We start from the raw sequence: 20300 nt of genomic DNA, 5'->3' as shown, positions 1-20300 counted from the left end.
TATCGGCTTGTTTTCATGTGTATGTACCTGAATATAGGAGTATTCAGTTTTTGTAATCAACACCCTAGGGGAAGGGGAACTGCGTAAAAATAAGCATGCAATTAAATAGTAACAATAACCCAAGGGCTTTCATGCTAGGGCATAATGATCCCTCATGCTTATTTCTGGCCGCTGCAGAAGCTTTCCTCTACTGCAGCACTCATTTCCTCTGCCTCTGTCACTTCATCATACACCAGCCCTCCTTGAAAAACATTGATCTTGAGTGAAAGCCTCCACAGAGGCCAGAGAGAGGCTCCAGGGTAGCAATGTCACAGGAGCCAAGTGTATCTTAGGTTTATTTGGAGAATCATAGAATTGAAAGGGGCCATACAGGCCATCTAGTCCAACCCCCTGCTCAACGCAGGATCAGCCCTAAGCATCCTAAAGCATCCAAGAAAAGTGTGTATCCAACCTTTGCTTGAAGACTTATTCAGATAAGAAGAAGAAGAGTTGGTTCTTATATGCTACTTTTTGCTACTTGAAGAAGGCTCAAAGCAGCTTACAGTCGCCTTCCCTTTCCTCTCCCCACAACAGGCACCCTGTGAAGTGGGTGAGGCTGAGAGAGCCCTGATATCACTGCTCGGTCAGAACAGCTTTATCAGTGCTGTGGCGAGCCCAAGGTCACCCAGCTGGCTGCAAGTGGAGGAGCGAGGAATCGAACCCGGCTTAGTGCTCCTAACCAATTCTCCAAGCTGACTCTCTTGGCCGTGCTACCACTAAAAAAATAAAATAAATCACCCAACCCCAAAAGGAGCAATTAAACTTTGTTCATTAAAAAACATATTCAGTATTTTAACAATATCCACAAAGTGGCTTACAGTTCATTAAAGTCCAAACAGAACTATAAAAGACATCAACACAGCCAGCAGAATAAAATCTAGAATAATTAAGAAGGGCACCAACAACGAAATAACTTTTTCCTCCACCACCTCCATCCAAAAGAGAGCAGATGTGACTGAAGGAAGTACACATGGGCAGGAAACATGGGTGTGTGTGTGGGGTGGGGGGGAAGGAACAGCAGGGGGACAATCCAACTCAAAAGGAAGTGTGAAGAGTAGGAGGGAGGAAAAAAAAATCATCTTAGAGACTTCTCATTGGATAGCATTTCCCAGTTAAGCCCAACAGTGACCAGGACACAACAAATACATTTCTGAACAAGTAAAGTGAATTAAGTACCTGACAGCTTGGCTGGGACCTCCGCCCTGGCTGGTTCCAGGGAGCTTCAATGAAGTACCAGGACCTACACAATAAAGAAAAGTGTCATTAATATTTTAAAGCTCAATTATACTTCCATTCTCCCCCTCCATTCACCATTTTCCTTTGGTTGCCTTCTCCACTAAAAAGAAGGCAAGGCTCAAGTCACAGGATCTAAATAGAATTGGGACCCTCTGGCATATGAAGAGGTTATATTAAAAAATGCCTACAGTGCAACAGGATTTGCTTGTGCAGTCATTCACTACTGACAGTTAATGTTTTTCTGGACATGTGAAAATTAAAACATAAATAAAATGAAGGCATTAAAGCTTGCAAGATGAAATCAAGTTAACAGAACAAAGCTTTGGAAGCAAATATGTTTAATATAGAACAGATGGAAATACTTTATAGTAGCGATTCCCAACCTGTGGGCTGCGGACCGCATGTGGTCCTTCGACTAATTGGAGGTGGGCCCCGAAGGACGCCTTCTCCCCCTCCCCAGCCCTTTACTTCATCCCCCCCCCCGGCCCTTTACAACACAATTTGGGTGTCATTGTCCCATCACTCCCAGATGGGACTATCTCGTTACAGAGAAACAAGCTCAGGGTTCCCACTGATTTGTCATTGTCATGAGTTAAAATTTCCATGAAAATAAAATGTTCCTTATGTTCATTGTTGTGGTGTGTCTGTATCTTATTTTGAAGGGATGTTTAAACATTACCATAGCAATCAGAGAGCATTAGGGCAGTGGTTGAGAGTAGAGGAGTAAACTACCCCCCCCCACCGGGCCTCAGTAAAAGGCATTGAGTGGTCCCCGGTGAGTGGTCCCCGGTGATAAAAAGGTAGGGGACCACTGCTTTATAGGATTATTGATCTTTATTGGACATTGCTCACATCCATAGTTTACCATATGGGAACAGTCACATGAAAACAACTGTAAAGTAGTCATTCTGAAATCCTGGTTGAGGGAATTGTAGTCTGAAGGTCAGACTCTTATGCTCTTTCTTTTTACACTAGGTACAAAACATTCTGAGATTCAATTATGGTTACAACAAGGCAATAAATGTTGTGATTTTCATAAACATGCTTACGTGCAACTTGCGCAATCGCATTTTCATCCAGCATCATCTCAGCAATGCCTTCCTGATCCACATCAATTTCATCCACGTAAACCATTTCTGTTAAGGCTCTTAATTTCAAGCACCAAGCAGCCTAGATAAGAGATGAAAGAAGGGACCAATGTTAACATTCAGTGAAATGTACATAAAAGCAACACAGCATAGCATTGGCGGGCTTTAATATTTTTCGTTGATGTTGTAGATGAGACTACAGATTATTCTGTCATCATTCAGAGGTAGGACGAGGGGATAAAATGGTGGGACATTAAGACGAAGTGGAAACCATCTGCATTCTCACTTGCAGCACAATATTGGTAAGTAAAAGCTAGAAAGAGCCACCTTAAGAACACAGAGCTGGAAGTGACTTCAAGGGTCAAGTTCAACTTCCTTTCTGTGTAAGAAAATTCAATTACCTCCCTCTTATTGGTCCCTGCTTCACACCCAGAGGAAGGCAAAAAAAAAAAAAAACCCTCCAGGTTCACTAAATCTTCCTTTTAGTGGGGGAAAAAATCCTGGACAACGGGGAACACAGGTTCATATGCTCCCCTGATAACTTATTAAGAAGGCAGGAAGCTTATAGAAGTCAAGGGATAGATTCAGAATGAGAAAACAGAGCTGTTAAACTAATGAGAGACCCTTTTCAAACCTTGACACATCTTTTTTTGGAGTAAAGATTGGGCTTTTATTCACCACTCACCAAAAAGCACTACAAATTTTCAAGCCAAACTACAATGAAAATAACAGGCACAAAAAGCAGAGTTGTGTTCAATAAAAGGATAGTTAGCAAAAGGCTATTGCAGTAGTGGCCTTTTTATTCCTTCAAAATACAGTATAGTTTAATTTTAAAAAATCAGTTTAATGCACTTCCACTGCCTAACTCTTACACGGACTACAGCCTCCCAAAACTGTTTCACAGATTCACCCCCAAAGGGCAAAGGCATCCATGAACAACTACGAAAGAAAGCAGTGTACTTTAAGGCACGGAGACAAAATTATGTAACCAACTATTTATCAGCGAGTTTTAAATAACCTTCAAAAAATACGATGCTTGTAAAATCTGAATGTGTGGCAAATACGTGACTACATACAAAAGGAGCAGAGTAGATGTGGGGCACACTGTACACATTTTGCAAACAGTAAATAAGCCCCTGGACGTCCTAGAGCAAAAAAAGGCAGAGACCCAGCAGAGGATGCAGGAACAACATAATATATTCACTCTAACTGGAGGAGAATAGTAATTTCAAAGGGAAGCCTGATTCAGGGTCCAGCATCCAAGACCATTTCCACTTTGGCTTCAATGTTGCAGGGAAGTAGAGTTTTCCCATTGTGGGAGACTTTAAAAAGGAATCTGGGAATCTGAAGAACATCTTAAACATTTTGTTGTAACTCTGTATTGATACTGCAACATTCTATTGCTTCTTTTTAAAAATGAAAAAGCCCAGGTGGCCCATGGGATAGTCACTACTGGGGAACTGGGGCAGAGAAACTACTGAGAAACCTGCAATGAGATTGGACCATAGCAATTTATGCTCTTATGACATTCAGATTAGAATGTAACTGAATTTGGCCTCAGCTTGCCAGGGTTTGGGAGTTCATCAGGGCCAGCCACAATCAGTACTTAGATGGGAGACTACTGATCTCTGTCCCCTGGAGACCAATTGTAGTAGTGGTAGGAGATCTTCAGCCACCACCTGGAGGCAAGCAACCCTATTGGTTTATGGTTATTGAGATTTCCTGGCTCCAGGGTGATGATGATGTCATCCATTGAATCGTGTCCGACCCTCGGCGATTCTATAGGAAAGTTTCCGCCATGTGTCTCTGTCAGTGACCGCCTCTTTTAGTTGGTTCATGGTCATCCCTGTGTTGGCTTTGATCATGTCGAGCCAATGGATCCTTTGGTGATCACGTTTCCTTTTGCCGCTGACCATGCCGAGCATTAATGATTTTTCTAACGAGTTTGATTGTGTGATGTGTCCAAAGTAAGTGAGCTTTATCTGTAATATCTTGCCTTCTAATGACATAGTTGGTTTGCTCCTCTCTAAAATTGTCTTGTTGGTAACTTTGGCTGTCCATGGTATTTGCAGCATTCGTCTCCAACACCATAATTCAAAAGTATCTGTTTTCCTCCTGACTTCTTTCTTTAGGGTACAAACCACATTTTTATCAGCTTGTCAATAAGAATATCATGCGGAACCTTATTAAAAACCTTACAAATCAAGATAGATTCAAATGGGTAGCTCCAGGGTATGCATCTTTAAAAATGGATGCTCAACAGCCTGTTTCAAGGTAGAGGTGATCACCCTCTCTCTTAAAAAATAACTACTTTTAGGATTTTGTCATCCAGTTACCCTCCTTCTACCACATTTAATAATCAGGAAGGGAACGGGTCAACACACAGTGGTAGGCCTCAAACTACCAAAGAGCCTGCCCATGTCCTCAGATTGAATAAACTGGAAAGTATCCCAAAAAACTTGACAAATAAGCACTCTGGCACCATCTGACCTTGACACAGTTAATGCAGATTCCAAGTCAGAATATTTATTACATTTCTATACCACCCTTCCTTGCAGTTCAGGGTGGTTTACACAAAACATAGGGATAGTACAGCACAATTCACAACATCAGGTAAACAATAACAACAGTTGATTCCATAACCGTACTATAACATTTTGTATAACAACATTAACTTGCTAACTATAATCCCCTAGGTTAGTCAGTGTGGGATTAAGTTCATGGGGAGGGATTTCTGGGGGCCCAGCAGATACTGTTGGTTCAGTCAGCCTCAACCAAATGCCTGGCAGAAGACCTCCAATTCGCAGGCCCTGTAGAACTGTGGGAGTTCAAGCAAGACCATAATCTCTTCAGGGAGCTCATTCCACCAGGTGGGGGCCAGGATAGAGAAAGCTCTGGTCCTGGTTGAGGTCCAAAATGCTTCTTTGGGACCAGGGACCACCAGCCAGTTGGAAGTGGTGGAGCATAGAGCTTTTTGGGGGGTGCAGGCAGTGAGGTGGTCTTTCACGTACACTGGGCCCAAACCACGTATGGCCTTAAGGTGATTACCAAAACCTTAAATCTGATCCAGAATTCAACTGGGAGCTAGTGCAGTTGTTAAGAGAGTAGGCCGGATGTGGGACCTCCATGGTGTTCCTGTGAAGACCCTAGCTAATTTTCTTCTGAATCAAGGTTGAGGGTAGGCCTGCATAGAGCAAGTTGCAGAAGTCTAGTCTAGAGGTGACAGTCACGTGGATCACTGTGGCTAGGTGATCTGGGGCCAAGGAGGGCACTAACAGTTTGGTTTGACATAGATGGCAGTAAGCCAGCTGCACTACTTTTGTAACCTGCGCCTCTATAGAGAAGAAGGCAGCAAGAATCACACTTAGGTTCCTGGAGGAGTGAGCTGTTGATAATCGTACCCTTTCCAGGTTGGACCTTTCTTGCCCAGCCATAGGACCTCTGTCTTCGAAGGGTTGAGTTTCAGACAACTCTGAATAAGCCTTCTTGTCACTGCTTCCAGACATCTGGCTAAGGCGTCTGGGGGAGCCATCCATCTGGAGGAAGAGCTGGGTGTCATCACAGTATACTGATGACATCCCAGCCCAAACTTCCACACCAGCTGAGCAAGAGGGCGCATGAAGACGTTAAATAGGATTGGAGAAAGGTGCACCCCCTGTAGGACTCCACATGTAAACTGGTGATAGCTTGATAATCTCCTATTGCTACCCTCTGTCCTTTATCTGTATACTGAGCAAAATGTCACACTTACTATTCCATTAAATAATTTTTCTTATTTTCACTCTGTCCAAACCTTTGTGTTCCTTCCAGAATTGTAGTGGGACCTTGCCTTTTGAACACAGATCATTCCTTACTAATATGTGGATCACTAAATATAAAAGCAAACAAAGAACCTAAACCAGAAGCTCCAGAAGGAGCAACATAGGTTTGGAGTGAGAGATGGCAAGAGGAAAGTAACTTCCCCACCCTTGGACTGTTTTTCTGTGAATAGTGTGAATTACACACATAACAGCAAAAGACATAAGGGAATGACAAAAGACATAAGGGAAACATGTTTATGCAGATTATAGACATTGTACCATCATGAAAAATGCAGTTCTGCCAATCTTCAGAAGAGCCATTCTGCCATGAAAGACCATGCTACTGGTATAAGCCACATTTCACCATGATGACACATGGAGAAGAACCTACCATCTGTAACTAGGTATCAGAAATATAATATAGCTACGAAGAAGCCAGATTCACACGTCAGCTACTCTTATGCTAAAAATCATGACAAGCAAGTATGGTGGCATCTTAAAGACTATTTTTAAAAATCCATAATTATATGTCAGTGTATACTTCTTGCATTTCATGGACCCTTGAGGGTTCTGTTATGTTTTTCAGAACCTTATTTTTAAAAGACTGCACAGCAAGGAACTGCTCAGTGCTTCTGAAGAAGAAAGATTATGCTGGAATAAAAATGTTAGACTTTAAGCTATATAGCCTTATATTAAATAATCAGACGTAGTGTATCGTAGGGGTTCCCAAAGTGGATAGGACGTGCCCCCTTGGGAATGGTGGAAGGGTCCAGGTGGGCAGTGAAGAATTTGGGGGCAGTAGGACAGTGGTGAGAAATTTTGGGTCAGTGGTATGTGTGTGTGTGTGAAGAATACTGGAGCAGTAGGACAGCAGTCCGATTCTGCCTTCGGTGGCTACATTTTCCTAGTGAGAGATGCTCCAAGGTAGCTTGCCATTGCTTGCCTTTAGGTAGTAGCAATCCTTGATTTCCTTGATGGTCTCCCATCCTAGTGCTGACCATGATCAACCCTGCTTAGCATCCTGAAGAAAATGGCAGCTTCAGAAGGTGAGCTGGATAGGATCATATTCTTAACCCAGAATGGGCAACCATTTCCCAAAAGTCTCCACCTTTAGGAGGCTGGAAAAGCCTTCTCCTGGCTATGGCATTTTCCATTGCTTCTCTCCCCCTCTCTCTTTCCTTGTCTGTCTTTCTCCCAAATGAGGACCCAAGGTGGCTTTTACAAATAACTTATTTTTTTCCAGACTAAAATATGGCTGTTGCACAACAACCAAAAAAGGAGTGTGGGCAATATAGTGTGTTTTGAATTTGCCGTAGGCCTAACACCAGGAAAGAAGTATGGGGGAGCACTAGGGATGTGGCATGGGAGCCAATGGGGTGGCAGGGCAAAGACATTTGGGAACCACTGGTGCATCCCTTCTCTGCACTATATACAGTAATGGTATCCTACTATATCAGGGTTAAGGCAAACAAAATGGTGATCGAAATTGACGTTGATTCTTTTGAGAGAAACAGTAGCTTCTACTAACCACCAGAGCATTTAGATCTAATGGCTCCGACCCCGTATTAACCACAAACTGGAACACATGTACTTTCTAAAAGTTATAGCCAAGGAAGAGGAATGGAGATGCTGCCTGTCATAACAGCGTGTCTGGACACACATTTTTGTGACTGAAAGGAATGGTCATTCTTACTAGGCAGAAACGGGCAGCACAGATTGGACTAGAGTGTCTTGCATCATGTAAGAAAGACATTAAAAGTGATTTTGATACAAAAACATTGTTTTTATGCAAGATGTAAGAACAGGGCCCTGCCTGAACTACCACAATTTGGAGCTCCTCCACTAGGCATTTGCCTGAAACTGACCAATCCCAAATAACATCCACAGCCCCCCCCCCCCCCGAAATCCCTTCCATGGCGTTAACCAGTCTGACCTCTCTGGGGGCCTTAGCCAAGTTTCCGTTCCCATTATATTGTTGTTGTTTAATACCATTGAAATTTTGTTATTCAGAACTACTGTTGGATTACTGTTGATATATTGATTATGTTATATGTTACGTCGTTCCATGTATCCTCCTGTGATGTTATATGTAAACTGCCCTGAGCACACCCATTTCCTTTAAAGCCAACCATAGTTTTTCATGATCCACAGTCTAAAGCTTTGATGTAATCTATAAATCACGCGCTAATTTTCTTCTGAAATATTCTTGTACACTCCAACAACCAGTGTAAATTTACAATATTATCTCTAGTGCCTCTTCCTTTTTAAAAACCAGCTTGAACATCTGGCATTTCTCGTTCCATATATGGTAACAGTCTTTGCTGTAATATTTTAAGCATCACTTTACTTGCATGAGAAATTAATGCAATGGTCTGATAGATGTTGCAGTCTTTGACATCTCTTTCTTCAGAACTGGGATGTAAACTGAGCCTTTCTAGTTGTTTTGTTTTCCATATTTGTTGGCACAATCTTCTTGGCTTGGAAGAATAACTGATATCCCATCTACTCTTGGAGACTGGTTTCTCCCAGTTGCTCTCAGTGTAGCTCTCACTTCACTTTCTAAAACTGTTGATTCTTCTTTAAAAAATTCTTCTTGGAAAGAATCTGTCATTCTTTTGTCCCTCTAGTACAGCTTCAGTGTATTGTTCCCATCTTCTCTGTATTCTGTCCTGTTCAGTTAATGTATTTTCAAGCTAATCTTTCAGCATCCCTAACTGTGATTTAAATTTTCCATTAATTTCTCAAATCTTGGGGAACATATTCCTTATTCTTCCTTTTTTGTTGTTCTCTTCCATTTCTTTACCCTGGTCAATACAATAGTTCTCTGTGTGTGAGTCACTGGAACGTTACACTTTGTATACCTCCTATCTTTTCCATGCCCTGATCTGGACAGACCAGGCAGAGTCAACCCTAGTTAGTATTTGGATGGGATACCGCTAGGGAATATGAGAGTCACCATGCTTGAAAATCCTATGGGATCGCCATACGTCAGCTGTGACTTGACAGCAGCAACAACAAAATTTCCCATGAAGTATTTCTTCTCATTCATGAACCATAATTCCATCGGTCTCCATGGGCAAAGTTATTTCAAGAAAAATTATAAGAATGTGCTATGTGTCATTGGGGCTTACTTTAGCACAATTCAACTTGCACTAAATACATCTTAGAGCCTCTTGTGGCGCAGAGTGGTAAGGCAGCAGTCATGCAGTCTGAAAGCTTTGCCCATGAGGCTGGGAGTTCGATCCCAGCAGCCGGCTCAAGGTTGACTCAGCCTTCCATCCTTCCGAGGTCGGTAAAATGAGTACCCAGCTTGCTGGGGGGTAAACGGTAATGACTGGGGAAGGCACTGGCAAACCACCCCATATTGAGTCTGCCAAGAAAACGCTAGAGGGCGTCACCCCAAGGGTCAGACATGACTCGGTGCTTGCACAGGGGATACCTTTACCTTTAAATACATCTTCCTTTCCGCTCACACATTGTTAGAGCCAACCCTGTAAGCTGCATTTGTATACAACAAGAACAGGGAAGGCAGGCAACCAATTTTGTGAAAGTAAGACATAGGACAAGGAGTTACTAAGCATTTGTTTCAGCATGGCTAGCCAATTACTAGTCACAAACTATTTCTTTGGCGGATAGATGCATGATATAAGCAAGATCCAAATTTGATTATCAGGCAACAAAAAACCCATACAGCATCGGAGTTTGTCTTTGCCTCAGAATGGCTAGAAATAAACTGCAGATGTGCTTTTTTTTTTTAGAGGCGGATGGAGAATGTGCACTGTAAAAAATATACAGTAACAAAATGGAAGATAGGAAAAGAAAAAGCCATAAGCCCGAGGCAGGGGGGGGGGGAAGGTAGCAAAAGTAAAAGCCAGTGACGGAGGAAACACCCCTGGAAACAAGGAGGGAGCAATGAACCACAGACCTTTTGGTGCTACTGCTGCCCCCTTCACTCTCTCATCCTTGGCAAACCTCAGGCATGCCTTAGATCTGGAGACTGCATGACCCACAGGCTGTACAGAAGCAAAAACAAACTGCTGAGACTGGTGACACCAGCTCCCAACTAAGCGGCATAAGCTCACAGAACATTGCTCTTGAACTGCAGCGGTTCAGACAGTCACAGGCAGTGCAAATAGCTGCCGCAAAGCTAGCAAGCAATTATCTTGCCTCTTTGCAACAGTACAAAGTATGAGTATCGCAGTTTCCGTCTCTTGTTGGATAAGCTGTACACACATAACTCTCAAAATCATATTTGGAATATTTTTTATCACTTGCAAATAAAACCAGGCTTGCTAGAGGAAGCAGAAAAGTGTCCAGCTATTAGCAGATTAAAGACATTAGGTTTTAAAATATACATTTCAACAATAAAAACTAGCAAAGGTTGAATTTACTCAAGACAAATGCAACATTAATATACACTCAGGAGCTGTGGCTGAGCGAAAAGAGCATCTGCTTTGCATGTAGTAGGTACTGAGTTCAATCTCTGGCATCTCCACTTAAGGGGATCAGGTCGTAAGTGAAAGCCCCTGAGAGCTGCTGTCAGTCAGAATAGATGGGACTGATCTTGACAGACCGAAGGTCTAATATAATAAAAGACAATTTCCTGTGAATGTCAAAGGGAAGCTTATACATCACTATCACACAAATAAACTGACCGAATATTTCCCCCCTAAATATTTAGAAAAAGTAGTTTTACCTGAAATACTGTGAATTCTGAATCTGATTCCTGTAAAGTATAACAAAGCAGAAGTATAAACATACCATAAGTATAGCGGCATCAACGCTGACAAATGGTCTAACAACATTTGATTTCTATTGTATCCCTTAAAGCTCAGTGGTACCATTTTCAACATATTAAGCATTATTGCTATTAGCAATCATTGCTAGAGAGCCAGCATGGCGTAGTGGTTAAAGAGTGGCAGACTCAAATCTGGAGAACAGGGCTAGTCACAGTTCTCTTAGAGCTGTCCTTGCAGAGCAGCTGTCTTAGAGTTCTCTCAGCCCTATCTGATTCACAGGGTGTCTCTTACAGGGATAGGAAGGAAAAGTTGTTTGTAAGCTGCTTTGGGTAGTGAGGTGGGGTATAAAAAAACCCACTTTTCTTCTAGATGAAATTTCCATGCCCAGAAAAAACACCGAGAAGAGAGCTGTTTTTTGTACCTTGTTTTTTACTACTCAAAGCAGCTTACAATTTCCTACCTTTCCTTTCCCCATATCAAATACCCTGTGAGGTAGGTGAGGCTGAGAGCTCTGAGGACTGTGACTGTGCTAAACATTGAAAACTGGGGCAAAACATGTTGTCTTCATACTCTGCCTGTATGCTTTCTGGGGTCATCTGACTGCCTTCCATTGGAAACCGAATACTTTCTCATTTGATTAATCATTTCATTTGGAAGCATCCCATACATATTAAGAAAATAAAAACTAACAGTGCAACCCTAAACTCCAAAGGTTCAAAAACAAAAAGGAAGAAGCACTTCCAGAGGCCTTTTAAACTTCTGCCTAGCAGAAGATGGCAATCCCAAACATTTATTCATACCATCTGGTAGGAATTCAGTGGCTAGTGCACAATCCACAACTACCCATGCCATCTGCTTTTAGGATTAACTGACCCAACTTTAAAATATTAGAGATTTTCTGAGGTTTTTGCAAGATAACGTTTGGAGGGCAAGGACACAAAACTCAGATTACATTTCAGCATGGTTGTTAACATTTCAGCTAAAGATACTGTGATATGATGATACTGTGATGTATTTAGTGTATTGTGTTTCCCCCACTAAGATTTCTGCACAATAAAATCAGAGTCCAGTAGCACCTTTAAGACTTATTAAGATTTATTCAAGGTGTGAGGGAGGGAAGGTTTGCTCATCTGAATCGAAGATTTCTGCAAAACAACTTATTCTACAGCATAGAAAATACCAAATAAAATTCAGTTCTGTTTTTATTAAACCCCACAGACTATTCAGAAACAAAAAGGATGCTTTAAAAAAATTATTCATTATGAATTACCTATACAAAATCTCAACATAAATCATTTATCTTATAATAACTTACAGTTTAAGGGTTAGAATCTAAGAAGATTACACACAGGACTTAACTCAGTCTGTATTTTCATTACAGAGAACAGAAATTTAGTCACAATTATAACAGTTCTTCGATTAACCCCTGCCAGTAAGAATTTGTGGATCTTCTGTTCAGAAAACAGTTTTGTAATCAACCAACACATGATAAATCCAAGGGTTCCTGTGCATGCTTCAGCAGCACATGTACTAAAACTGGAATGAGCAAACAAAATTTAAGTTTAGAAAGAAGAACCAAATTAATTTTCAACTCTTTTACTTGGCTATCAGTCATTTATGGGTATGCGTGAGTGATTTTTTTTTTTTGGAGGGGGGGGGGGTTCGGCTAAAGATGCTTCCATAGAAATAAAGGTAGTAATAATGCTTTGCATCTGTACAACATACTCTCTGAAGGATTTCACATGTATTACCTTTACAACAACCTTTGAAGCACGAGTGAGTCAAGTAGTTGAGAGCGAAAGGCCTGCTTAAGGCTTAGTAGCAGGTTCATGCAGAGGCAAGAGTGGAACTGAGGACATGCCAGTTTGTAGCTAAGTCACTAAAGTGCAGTCCTATGAAGAGTTACACCAGCCTACGGCCACTGCTTCCAATAGGTTTAGACTCTTCATAGGATTGCATTGAACTGACATATTTCTGACATTTCTCTACTGGAAATATATTTCTCAAATGCCCTTCTCCACATCCCAATGTTTTACCATTGATCCTTTCTTCACAGAAGGCACATAAGTTTGCCTCAACGAGCAAATAATGTATTTAAGTGGGACTTGAAAAGGCAGGATCTTGATTAACATAAAAAAAATAGTAGTAATGCACCTGAACAGTGGTTCACAATTCTTTTCCCTCTATATACATCAGTAAACTACTGTTTGTCTCCTGTCTTCAAACTGACATATGGAACACAAAGTACAATAATCAGATTAGCCAACTAAGCAGGGGGATCAACCAAGACAGCAACACAAAACCATGATCCTGCTGGGTCATGCTACTGTGACAAACACACAGAAGCAACAACAATTTTTTGAAAAATGGCTGACAGTATTTCTGATTTGGTTTTATCCTGAAATGAGTATAGGTTTAGCATCAGGTTATGTATGTTACTCTCTTGAACTACATATGGTATGCATGTACTGTTTATTTTTTACTTTATTAATTATATTTACAAAGCCTTTCTGCTTTCATCAGAGCTGCCAAGGCAACTAACAGCTTAAAATAGAAGTTATAATAAAAACGCATCTTAGAAACCATTACAATGAAACAAAAGCACATTAATCAACAATTAAAACAAAATTAGTATACACATACAAACATACATAAGAGCACCAATTAAGAACAGAGCAGCAAGGGCTCACTGAAACAAACAAAGAAAATCTGCTGGTGGAAGATGGCAACAGAAGGGGACAGGTACACAAATCTCTCTGGGAAAAGAATTCCAGAGTTGTAATGCCATGACTGGCTCGCCACCTGCCTAATCTCAAAAGGCAGAATAATTTTGACACGGCATGTTGGGTACAGCAACAAAATGGCTGCTGAAGGAGAAGGAGCCAGTCGCAAAATGACTGCCACAGCTTAATTTCAGTAACACACTGCAGATCCTCGTGCTGTGCTGGCAGCTGCTGCCAAAACAATGTTTTAAAAAATTGTGCACAGTCAATCAAGTCTCCCATAGTTATGGGTAAAAACACCAGGTGGGCACCAGAAAGGGTGCTCGTGGGTGTCATAGTGCCCATGGAAGACCATGTTGGGGATCCCTGGTTCCATACAGAAATGTCTAAGCATTTCTAATATTTGGCAAAATAATTACTCAGCAATCGGATCTTTAGATCTATAGTACAATATCACAAGGGTATGTATTTTTGGATTAATATTCTGAAATCAATACTATTAAATGCATAGCCGTTTAAAAATCTACACATTCTTTGAGACATGAAAGAAAGATGCAGAGAAAGATGCAGAGAAAGCAGAAAGGCTTAGTGCCTATTTTACATCTGTTTTTTCCCACAGGTCAAAGTGTTTAGGCACATCTAGAGATGGCTGTAGCCAAAGGACAGTGTCTGGGTGGCAGGTTAACATGGATAGAGAGGTTGTCGAGAGGCATTTAGCTGCACTGGATGAGTTCAAATCCCCTGGTCCAGATGAAATGCACCCTAGAGTACTCAAAGAACTTTCCAGAGAACTTGCACAGCCCTTGTCCATCATCTTCGGAACCTCTTTAAGGACTGGAGATGTCCCGGAGGACTGGAAAAGAGCAAACGTTATTCCGATCTTCAAAAAAGGGAGGAAGGATGACTCGGGAAACTACAGACCAGTGAGTCTGACCTCTGTTGTGGGGAAGATAATGGAGCAGATATTAAAGGGAGCGATCTGCAAACATCTGGAGGACAATTTGGTGATCCAAGGAAGTCAGCATGGATTTGTCTCCAACAGGTCCTGCCAGACCAACCTAGTTTCCTTTTTTGACCAAGTAACAGGTTTGCTGGATCGGGGAAATTTGGTTGATGTCATTTACTTGGATTTTAGTAAAGCTTTTGACAAGGTTCCCCATGATGTTCTGATGGATAAGTTGAAGGACTGCAATCTGGATTTTCAGATCGTTAGGTGGATAGGGAATTGGTTAGAGAACCGCACTCAAAGAGTTGTTGTCAATGGTGTTTCATCAGACTGGAGAGAGGTGAGTAGCGGGGTACCTCAGGGTTCGGTGCTCGGCCCGGTACTTTTTAACATATTTATTAATGATCTAGATGAGGGGGTGGAGGGACTACTCATCAAGTTTGCAGATGACACCAAATTGGGAGGACTGGCAAATACTCCGGAAGATAGAGACAGAGTTCAACGAGATCTGAACACAATGGAAAAATGGGCAAATGAGAACAAGATGCAATTTAATAAAGATAAGTGTAAAGTTCTGCATCTGGGTCAGAAAAATGAAAAGCATGCCTACTGGATGGGGGATACGCTTCTAGGTAGCACTGTGTGTGAACGAGACCTTGGGGTACTTGTGGATTGTAAACTAAACATGAGCAAGCAGTGTGATGCAGCGGTAAAAAAGGCAAATGCCATTTTGGGCTGTATCAACAGAGGCATCACATCAAAATCACAAGATGTCATAGTCCCATTGTATACGGCACTGGTCAGACCACACCTGGAGTACTGTGTGCAGTTCTGGAGGCCTCACTTCAAGAAGGACATCGATAAAATTGAAAGGGTACAGAGGAGAGCGACGAAGATGATCTGGGGCCAAGGGACCAAGCCCTATGAAGATAGGTTGAGGGACTTGGGAATGTTCAGCCTGGAGAAAAGGAGGTTGAGAGGGGACATGATAGCCCTCTTTAAGTATTTGAAAGGTTGTCACTTGGAGGAGGGCAGGATGCTGTTTCTGCTGGCTGCAGAGGAAAGGACACGCAGTAATGGGTTTAAACTTCAAGTACAACGATATAGGCAAGATATCAGGAAAAAGTTTTTCACAGTCAGAGTAGTTCAGCAGTGGAATAGGCTGCCTAAGGAGGTGGTGAGCGCCCCCTCACTGGAAATCTTCAAGCAAAGGTTGGATACACACTTTTCTTGGATGCTTTAGGATGCTTAGGGCTAATCCTGCGTTGAGCAGGGGGTTGGACTAGATGGCCTGTATGGCCCCTTCCAACTCTATGATTCTATGATTCTATGATTCTATGATTCTATGATTCTATGAGGAGACTTGCTCTGTCCCCTTTGTAATTAAAAATGTTTAAGCTCTTGATATATCAGATAAAGAGGGAATATTAAAGTTTAGGAAGGGTGAGTCATATATGCTTAACACTCCTAGGGGAACGGATGGGCTAAATTGGCTAAACAGATATAAACCTTATAACAATGCTACTTAAAAATAAGAGCTTCTTGTGGCGCAGAGTGGTAAGGCAGCCGCCTGAAAGCTTTGCCCATGAGGTTGGGAGTTCAATCCCAGCAGCCGGCTCAAGGTTGACTCAGCCTTCCATCCTTCCGAGGTCGGTAAAATGAGTACCCAGCTTGCTGGGGGGTAAACGGTAATGACTGGGGAAGGCACTGGCAAACCACCCCGTATTGAGTCTGCCATGAAAACGCTAGAGGGCGTCACCCCAAGGGTCAGACATGACTCGGTGCTTGCACAGGGGATACCTTTACCTTTACCTTTACTTAAAAATAAATCTACACCTGGTGGTAATGTTTAAGAATAATATATTAAAAGACTCTTTTCTCTCAGTCATGGAAAATTTTATTTAAAGATAAAGGTATCCCCTGTGCAAGCACTGAGTCATGTCTGACCCTTGGGGTGACGCCCTCTAGTGTTTTCTGGCAGACTCAATACAGGGTGGTTTGCCAGTGCCTTCCCCAGTCATTACCGTTTACCCCCCAGCAAGCTGGGTACTCATTTTACCAACCTTGGAAAAATGGAAGGCTGAGTCAACCTTGAGCTGCTGGGATTGAACTCCCAGCCACCTAGTCAGAGCTTCAGACAGCATGTTGGCTGCCTTACCACCGTACGCTACATTTAGGCATAGATTTAAAATATTAATTCCTGGTGTTACCTGTATAGATTCAAGGCAGCTAACAAAACAGCAAAAGCTGCAAGAGCACAAACAGCATAAGTGTCCAGCAACATTGCAACCAAAATGCAATTAAAAAGACACAGTTAAAAACAGTTGCCCTCTACCAAATGCCCTCCGTACCAACAGTCTGGCATGCCTTCTGGAATGCAGGGAGTGAAGGCACCCAGTACCTAAGTTGGGAAATTCCTGGAAATTTGGGGATAGAACCTGGCAAAGGTGGGATCTGGGGAATGAAAGGTACTCTGCTGGATATGTTATACAGTTCACCCTCAAATTAGCCATTTTCTCCAGAATAATCTCCAGATCTATATTGTCACTCACCCTGACCATTTAAGGAAGGGAGCCCTGTAAAAATAAATATTTATTTATAACTGACCTCTGCTATCTGAACACCAGTTGTGATTCCAGAGATTTCTAGGCCCCACCTTGAGGTTGGCAAGCCTACAATACACTCTCTGGTAGGTCATTCCAGAGAAATGAGTCTTCCTCAGAGAATGCCCATGGCCTAGTGTTACCAAATCAACAATCCCAGGTGAGGGTACAACCAGGAGGCTTTCTGGGGACTGTGACTAGTAAATAAAGTTTCCTAACACAGCTGTCTCACTGATCCCATGTACCTGGCCCTTCCCAGGTCTAACCCACCCTCCGTGGTTGAGGGATCCTCTTCTATTGGCAGCAGTCTCTCTCAGCTTTCCCTTTTCAAGAAGGTCTTACGTAAGTTCTTTCATGGCACTGTGGCCTTTGTGAAGTTTGGCCTTCCTTTCCCTCCAATTTTACCCCCCCCCCCCGTCCTTTCACAAAGCTCAGAGGCGGACTGAACAATGTTGGTATATTGCATACTTTACATGAGGCTTCAGAGACTTCCTTGAAGCCTAAAGACTGCTTAATCTTTAGCCTTAGGCCTAGGATCATGACAAAACAACCAAGGACCCAATGCTGTGAAGGCTTTTAAAGATGATAACCAGTGCTTTAAATTGGGCCAGGGGCAGACAGGCAAACAATGGAGCTGACACAGCGCTAGCGTTGTGAGTCCCAAACATCTGACCCCAAATAAAAGGCTCACAATCACCTTTTGCATCAACCGGAGCTTTAGAGACACCTTCAAAAGAAGCTCTATGGGCCCTGTGTTACAGTAGTCCAGTTGGGGAGTTATAGCAATATGGATTAGCATAGCAGTGTCTAATAAAAAAGCTGAAAGTTGGCTCAGATTAATCCTGTTAATTAAATCAACTTTTTTGTTCTGCAAAAAAACCCAAGAATCACTTTCTTAACAGAAAAATTCTTAAAGAGGCTGCGATGAGCCATGTATCTTCATGGTCTTCAGGTAACTGGGGGAAGACTGGGGGAGTTGAGGGAGGGAATATGGCTCCCAGGCTCTTTAGGGTGTATACAGTGAAGTAGTTCGTGACAACTGTCACTAGGATGTTGGAACATCTCATCTCCCAAACCAAAGCTGAACTAATTGCTCCTTGTTCTTCAACAGGAAGACTTTGTGGCAACAGTCAGGATGTCACCTGACATAGTTCAGGGGAAAGTACCTGTCAACCTTGAAAAGGGCATGTCAAATGCTAGACATGGGAAAGAACAGTGAATTGTGTATTTGGGTCAATTACTTTTCATACTGCTCTCTCTGAGGAGTCCCCTTCTGTTGCTATCTTTGGCACTCAGGTACATTCTTTGTTTTGTTTTTCCTGAATGTTTTAATTTTTTAATGTCTTTATGTTCTGTTTTTTAATTGTTTTAATGATATGTGTTTTTATGGCGGAGGTTGTTTTAAATGTGATTTTATTATGTATGTTTAAATATAAATTTTGTACATACAAATAAAAAACCCACAAGTACTTTTGTACACTGTTTGCAAATCTTCCCGGTTCCCATCATTTCCAAGTCAATTGTCCACCTTCTCCCAAGTCAGTATAGGTCTCCCTATACTATAGCCCTCTCGCTCTCAACTACAAAAATTCAAGTGCAGACCTTTTCCAAAATGTGCCAGATATATTTAAATCTAGCATCACAGCTATTAACGATTATGTAACCAATTAGCTTTTCATCTACTTGTGCAATTCTCTTATAGACATCCCGAACAAACCAAACTGTGTTGCGAGGACTTAATACATTTTTCCTCCTCATCCACCTTCACGGGCAACAGCTATGCAGAACTATGTATAAAGCTTTGCCAAACTATAAACATTGTGGTCACATGGGAACACTATTGTGTAACACTCTGTGCAAGTGTCCTGCTAAGTTACGGTGACCAGATTGTCCCACTTTTGGAGGGACATCTGGGGGCACCTGGCAAATTGTACTTATGTTGAAATTAAAAAATATATATTACAATACTATTGTTGCGTTCTATGAAAAAATGTGTTGCTCCATATAGACCAAATTTTAATCAAGAACCCCCCCCCCCCCGGGTCAACGGTGTCCTGCTTTACCAATGTTAAAATCTGGTCACCTTATGCTAAGTATGTCCGGACACAACCAGTGGGTTTAATCCCAGTATGCATCAGCACAGGGCTGTACAAGCCATACATGGGTACACTCTGTGCACAACCGTTTCCACACGTTTTTACTGGACACGCTTTTCATGTGTGTGAAATACTTCAACCCTTTTTTTTTTGATCCCCAGATTCTGTCAAGCCAAAGCGACGACGCTTTCCCGTCGCTTGCATGCATGCACGCACTCACCCTGCAAGCCTGTGCAGAGACAGGGCGCTGGAGGGGACTGCCACTCACTCGCTGAGGTTTGACCCCGCTCCAGCCGAGACTCCTCGCCCGCCCGCCCGCGCGCCCCTTCCCCAGTCCTCCTCATTACCTGGTCGCCCGGTTCTTTCTCCATTAGCTGGGAGCAGAGGTCCGAGCAGAGCTGGAACTTCCTCCGCCTGAAGTAACTCCAGGCGTGGAAGAGGGGGTCCATTTCTACCCCCATCGGAGCAGGAGGCTCCGCTTTCCGGATTCCTTCGCGAGGCCCGGCCTGCAAGCTTCCCTTTGCCAAGCAACGCGACAGCCGAGGACTTCGCGCGGGCCTAGGCGGCTAAGCAACTGCCTGAGCGAAAAGCAACGCTCTGCAGCCAGACCTCGTCGCGGGCTCCCTCGCTCGACTCGTCCGCCTTAAGCCGCTTATGGGAGAAGGTGGCTGGCCGGCTGCGCGGAAAGCCAGTCTTGGGGGTCGCCTCCTTCCTCCGCTTCGTCCTGGTGTCATGTTTCCGATCAGAATTGCAGCCATTTTGCAGCTGCAACATGAGTCGTCCGGGACCAGTTGCCCAAGGGGCAGAGCCCGGTTTTTCTTCCAGGACTGCGGGGAGGGAGGAAGCTCTTTCTCTTAAAATATACAGTGGGATTGCTTGATGCTCATAGGGCCCAGTTCGGAGAGAAAGGGGAGGTATGGCAGTGCTGTTTTTTTGGGATTAGGGCCCAGGAATACGGGGAGGGTAAGAAATAAGATATACTTGTGGGGGTGGGGGGTGCAGTGAACTTGGATCAAGTTGGAAGCGTTTT

The 20300-nt window shown here is 42.7% G+C and overlaps 1 protein-coding gene across 1 annotated transcript in view; it reads right to left on the bottom strand.

Moving 5' to 3' along the window:
* The window catches only part of TTC8 (tetratricopeptide repeat domain 8), a 60583-nt gene extending 40585 nt beyond the window's left edge, over positions 1-19998 (bottom strand). The window contains exons 1-4 of the mRNA XM_077323440.1: positions 19618-19998; positions 10860-10889; positions 2325-2445; positions 1216-1279 (exon numbers count right to left, since the gene is read on the bottom strand). Coding sequence (XP_077179555.1) covers positions 1216-1279; positions 2325-2445; positions 10860-10889; positions 19618-19731 — 329 coding nt within the window. The 5' untranslated portion in view covers positions 19732-19998. The remainder of the gene's footprint in view (positions 1-1215; positions 1280-2324; positions 2446-10859; positions 10890-19617) is intronic.
* Positions 19999-20300: the final 302 nt, after the last annotated feature.

Source organism: Paroedura picta, chromosome 2 (assembly GCF_049243985.1).
Source record: "Paroedura picta isolate Pp20150507F chromosome 2, Ppicta_v3.0, whole genome shotgun sequence".
NCBI lineage: Eukaryota > Metazoa > Chordata > Lepidosauria > Squamata > Gekkonidae > Paroedura > Paroedura picta.
This window is presented reverse-complemented; position numbering and strand designations above follow the sequence as displayed.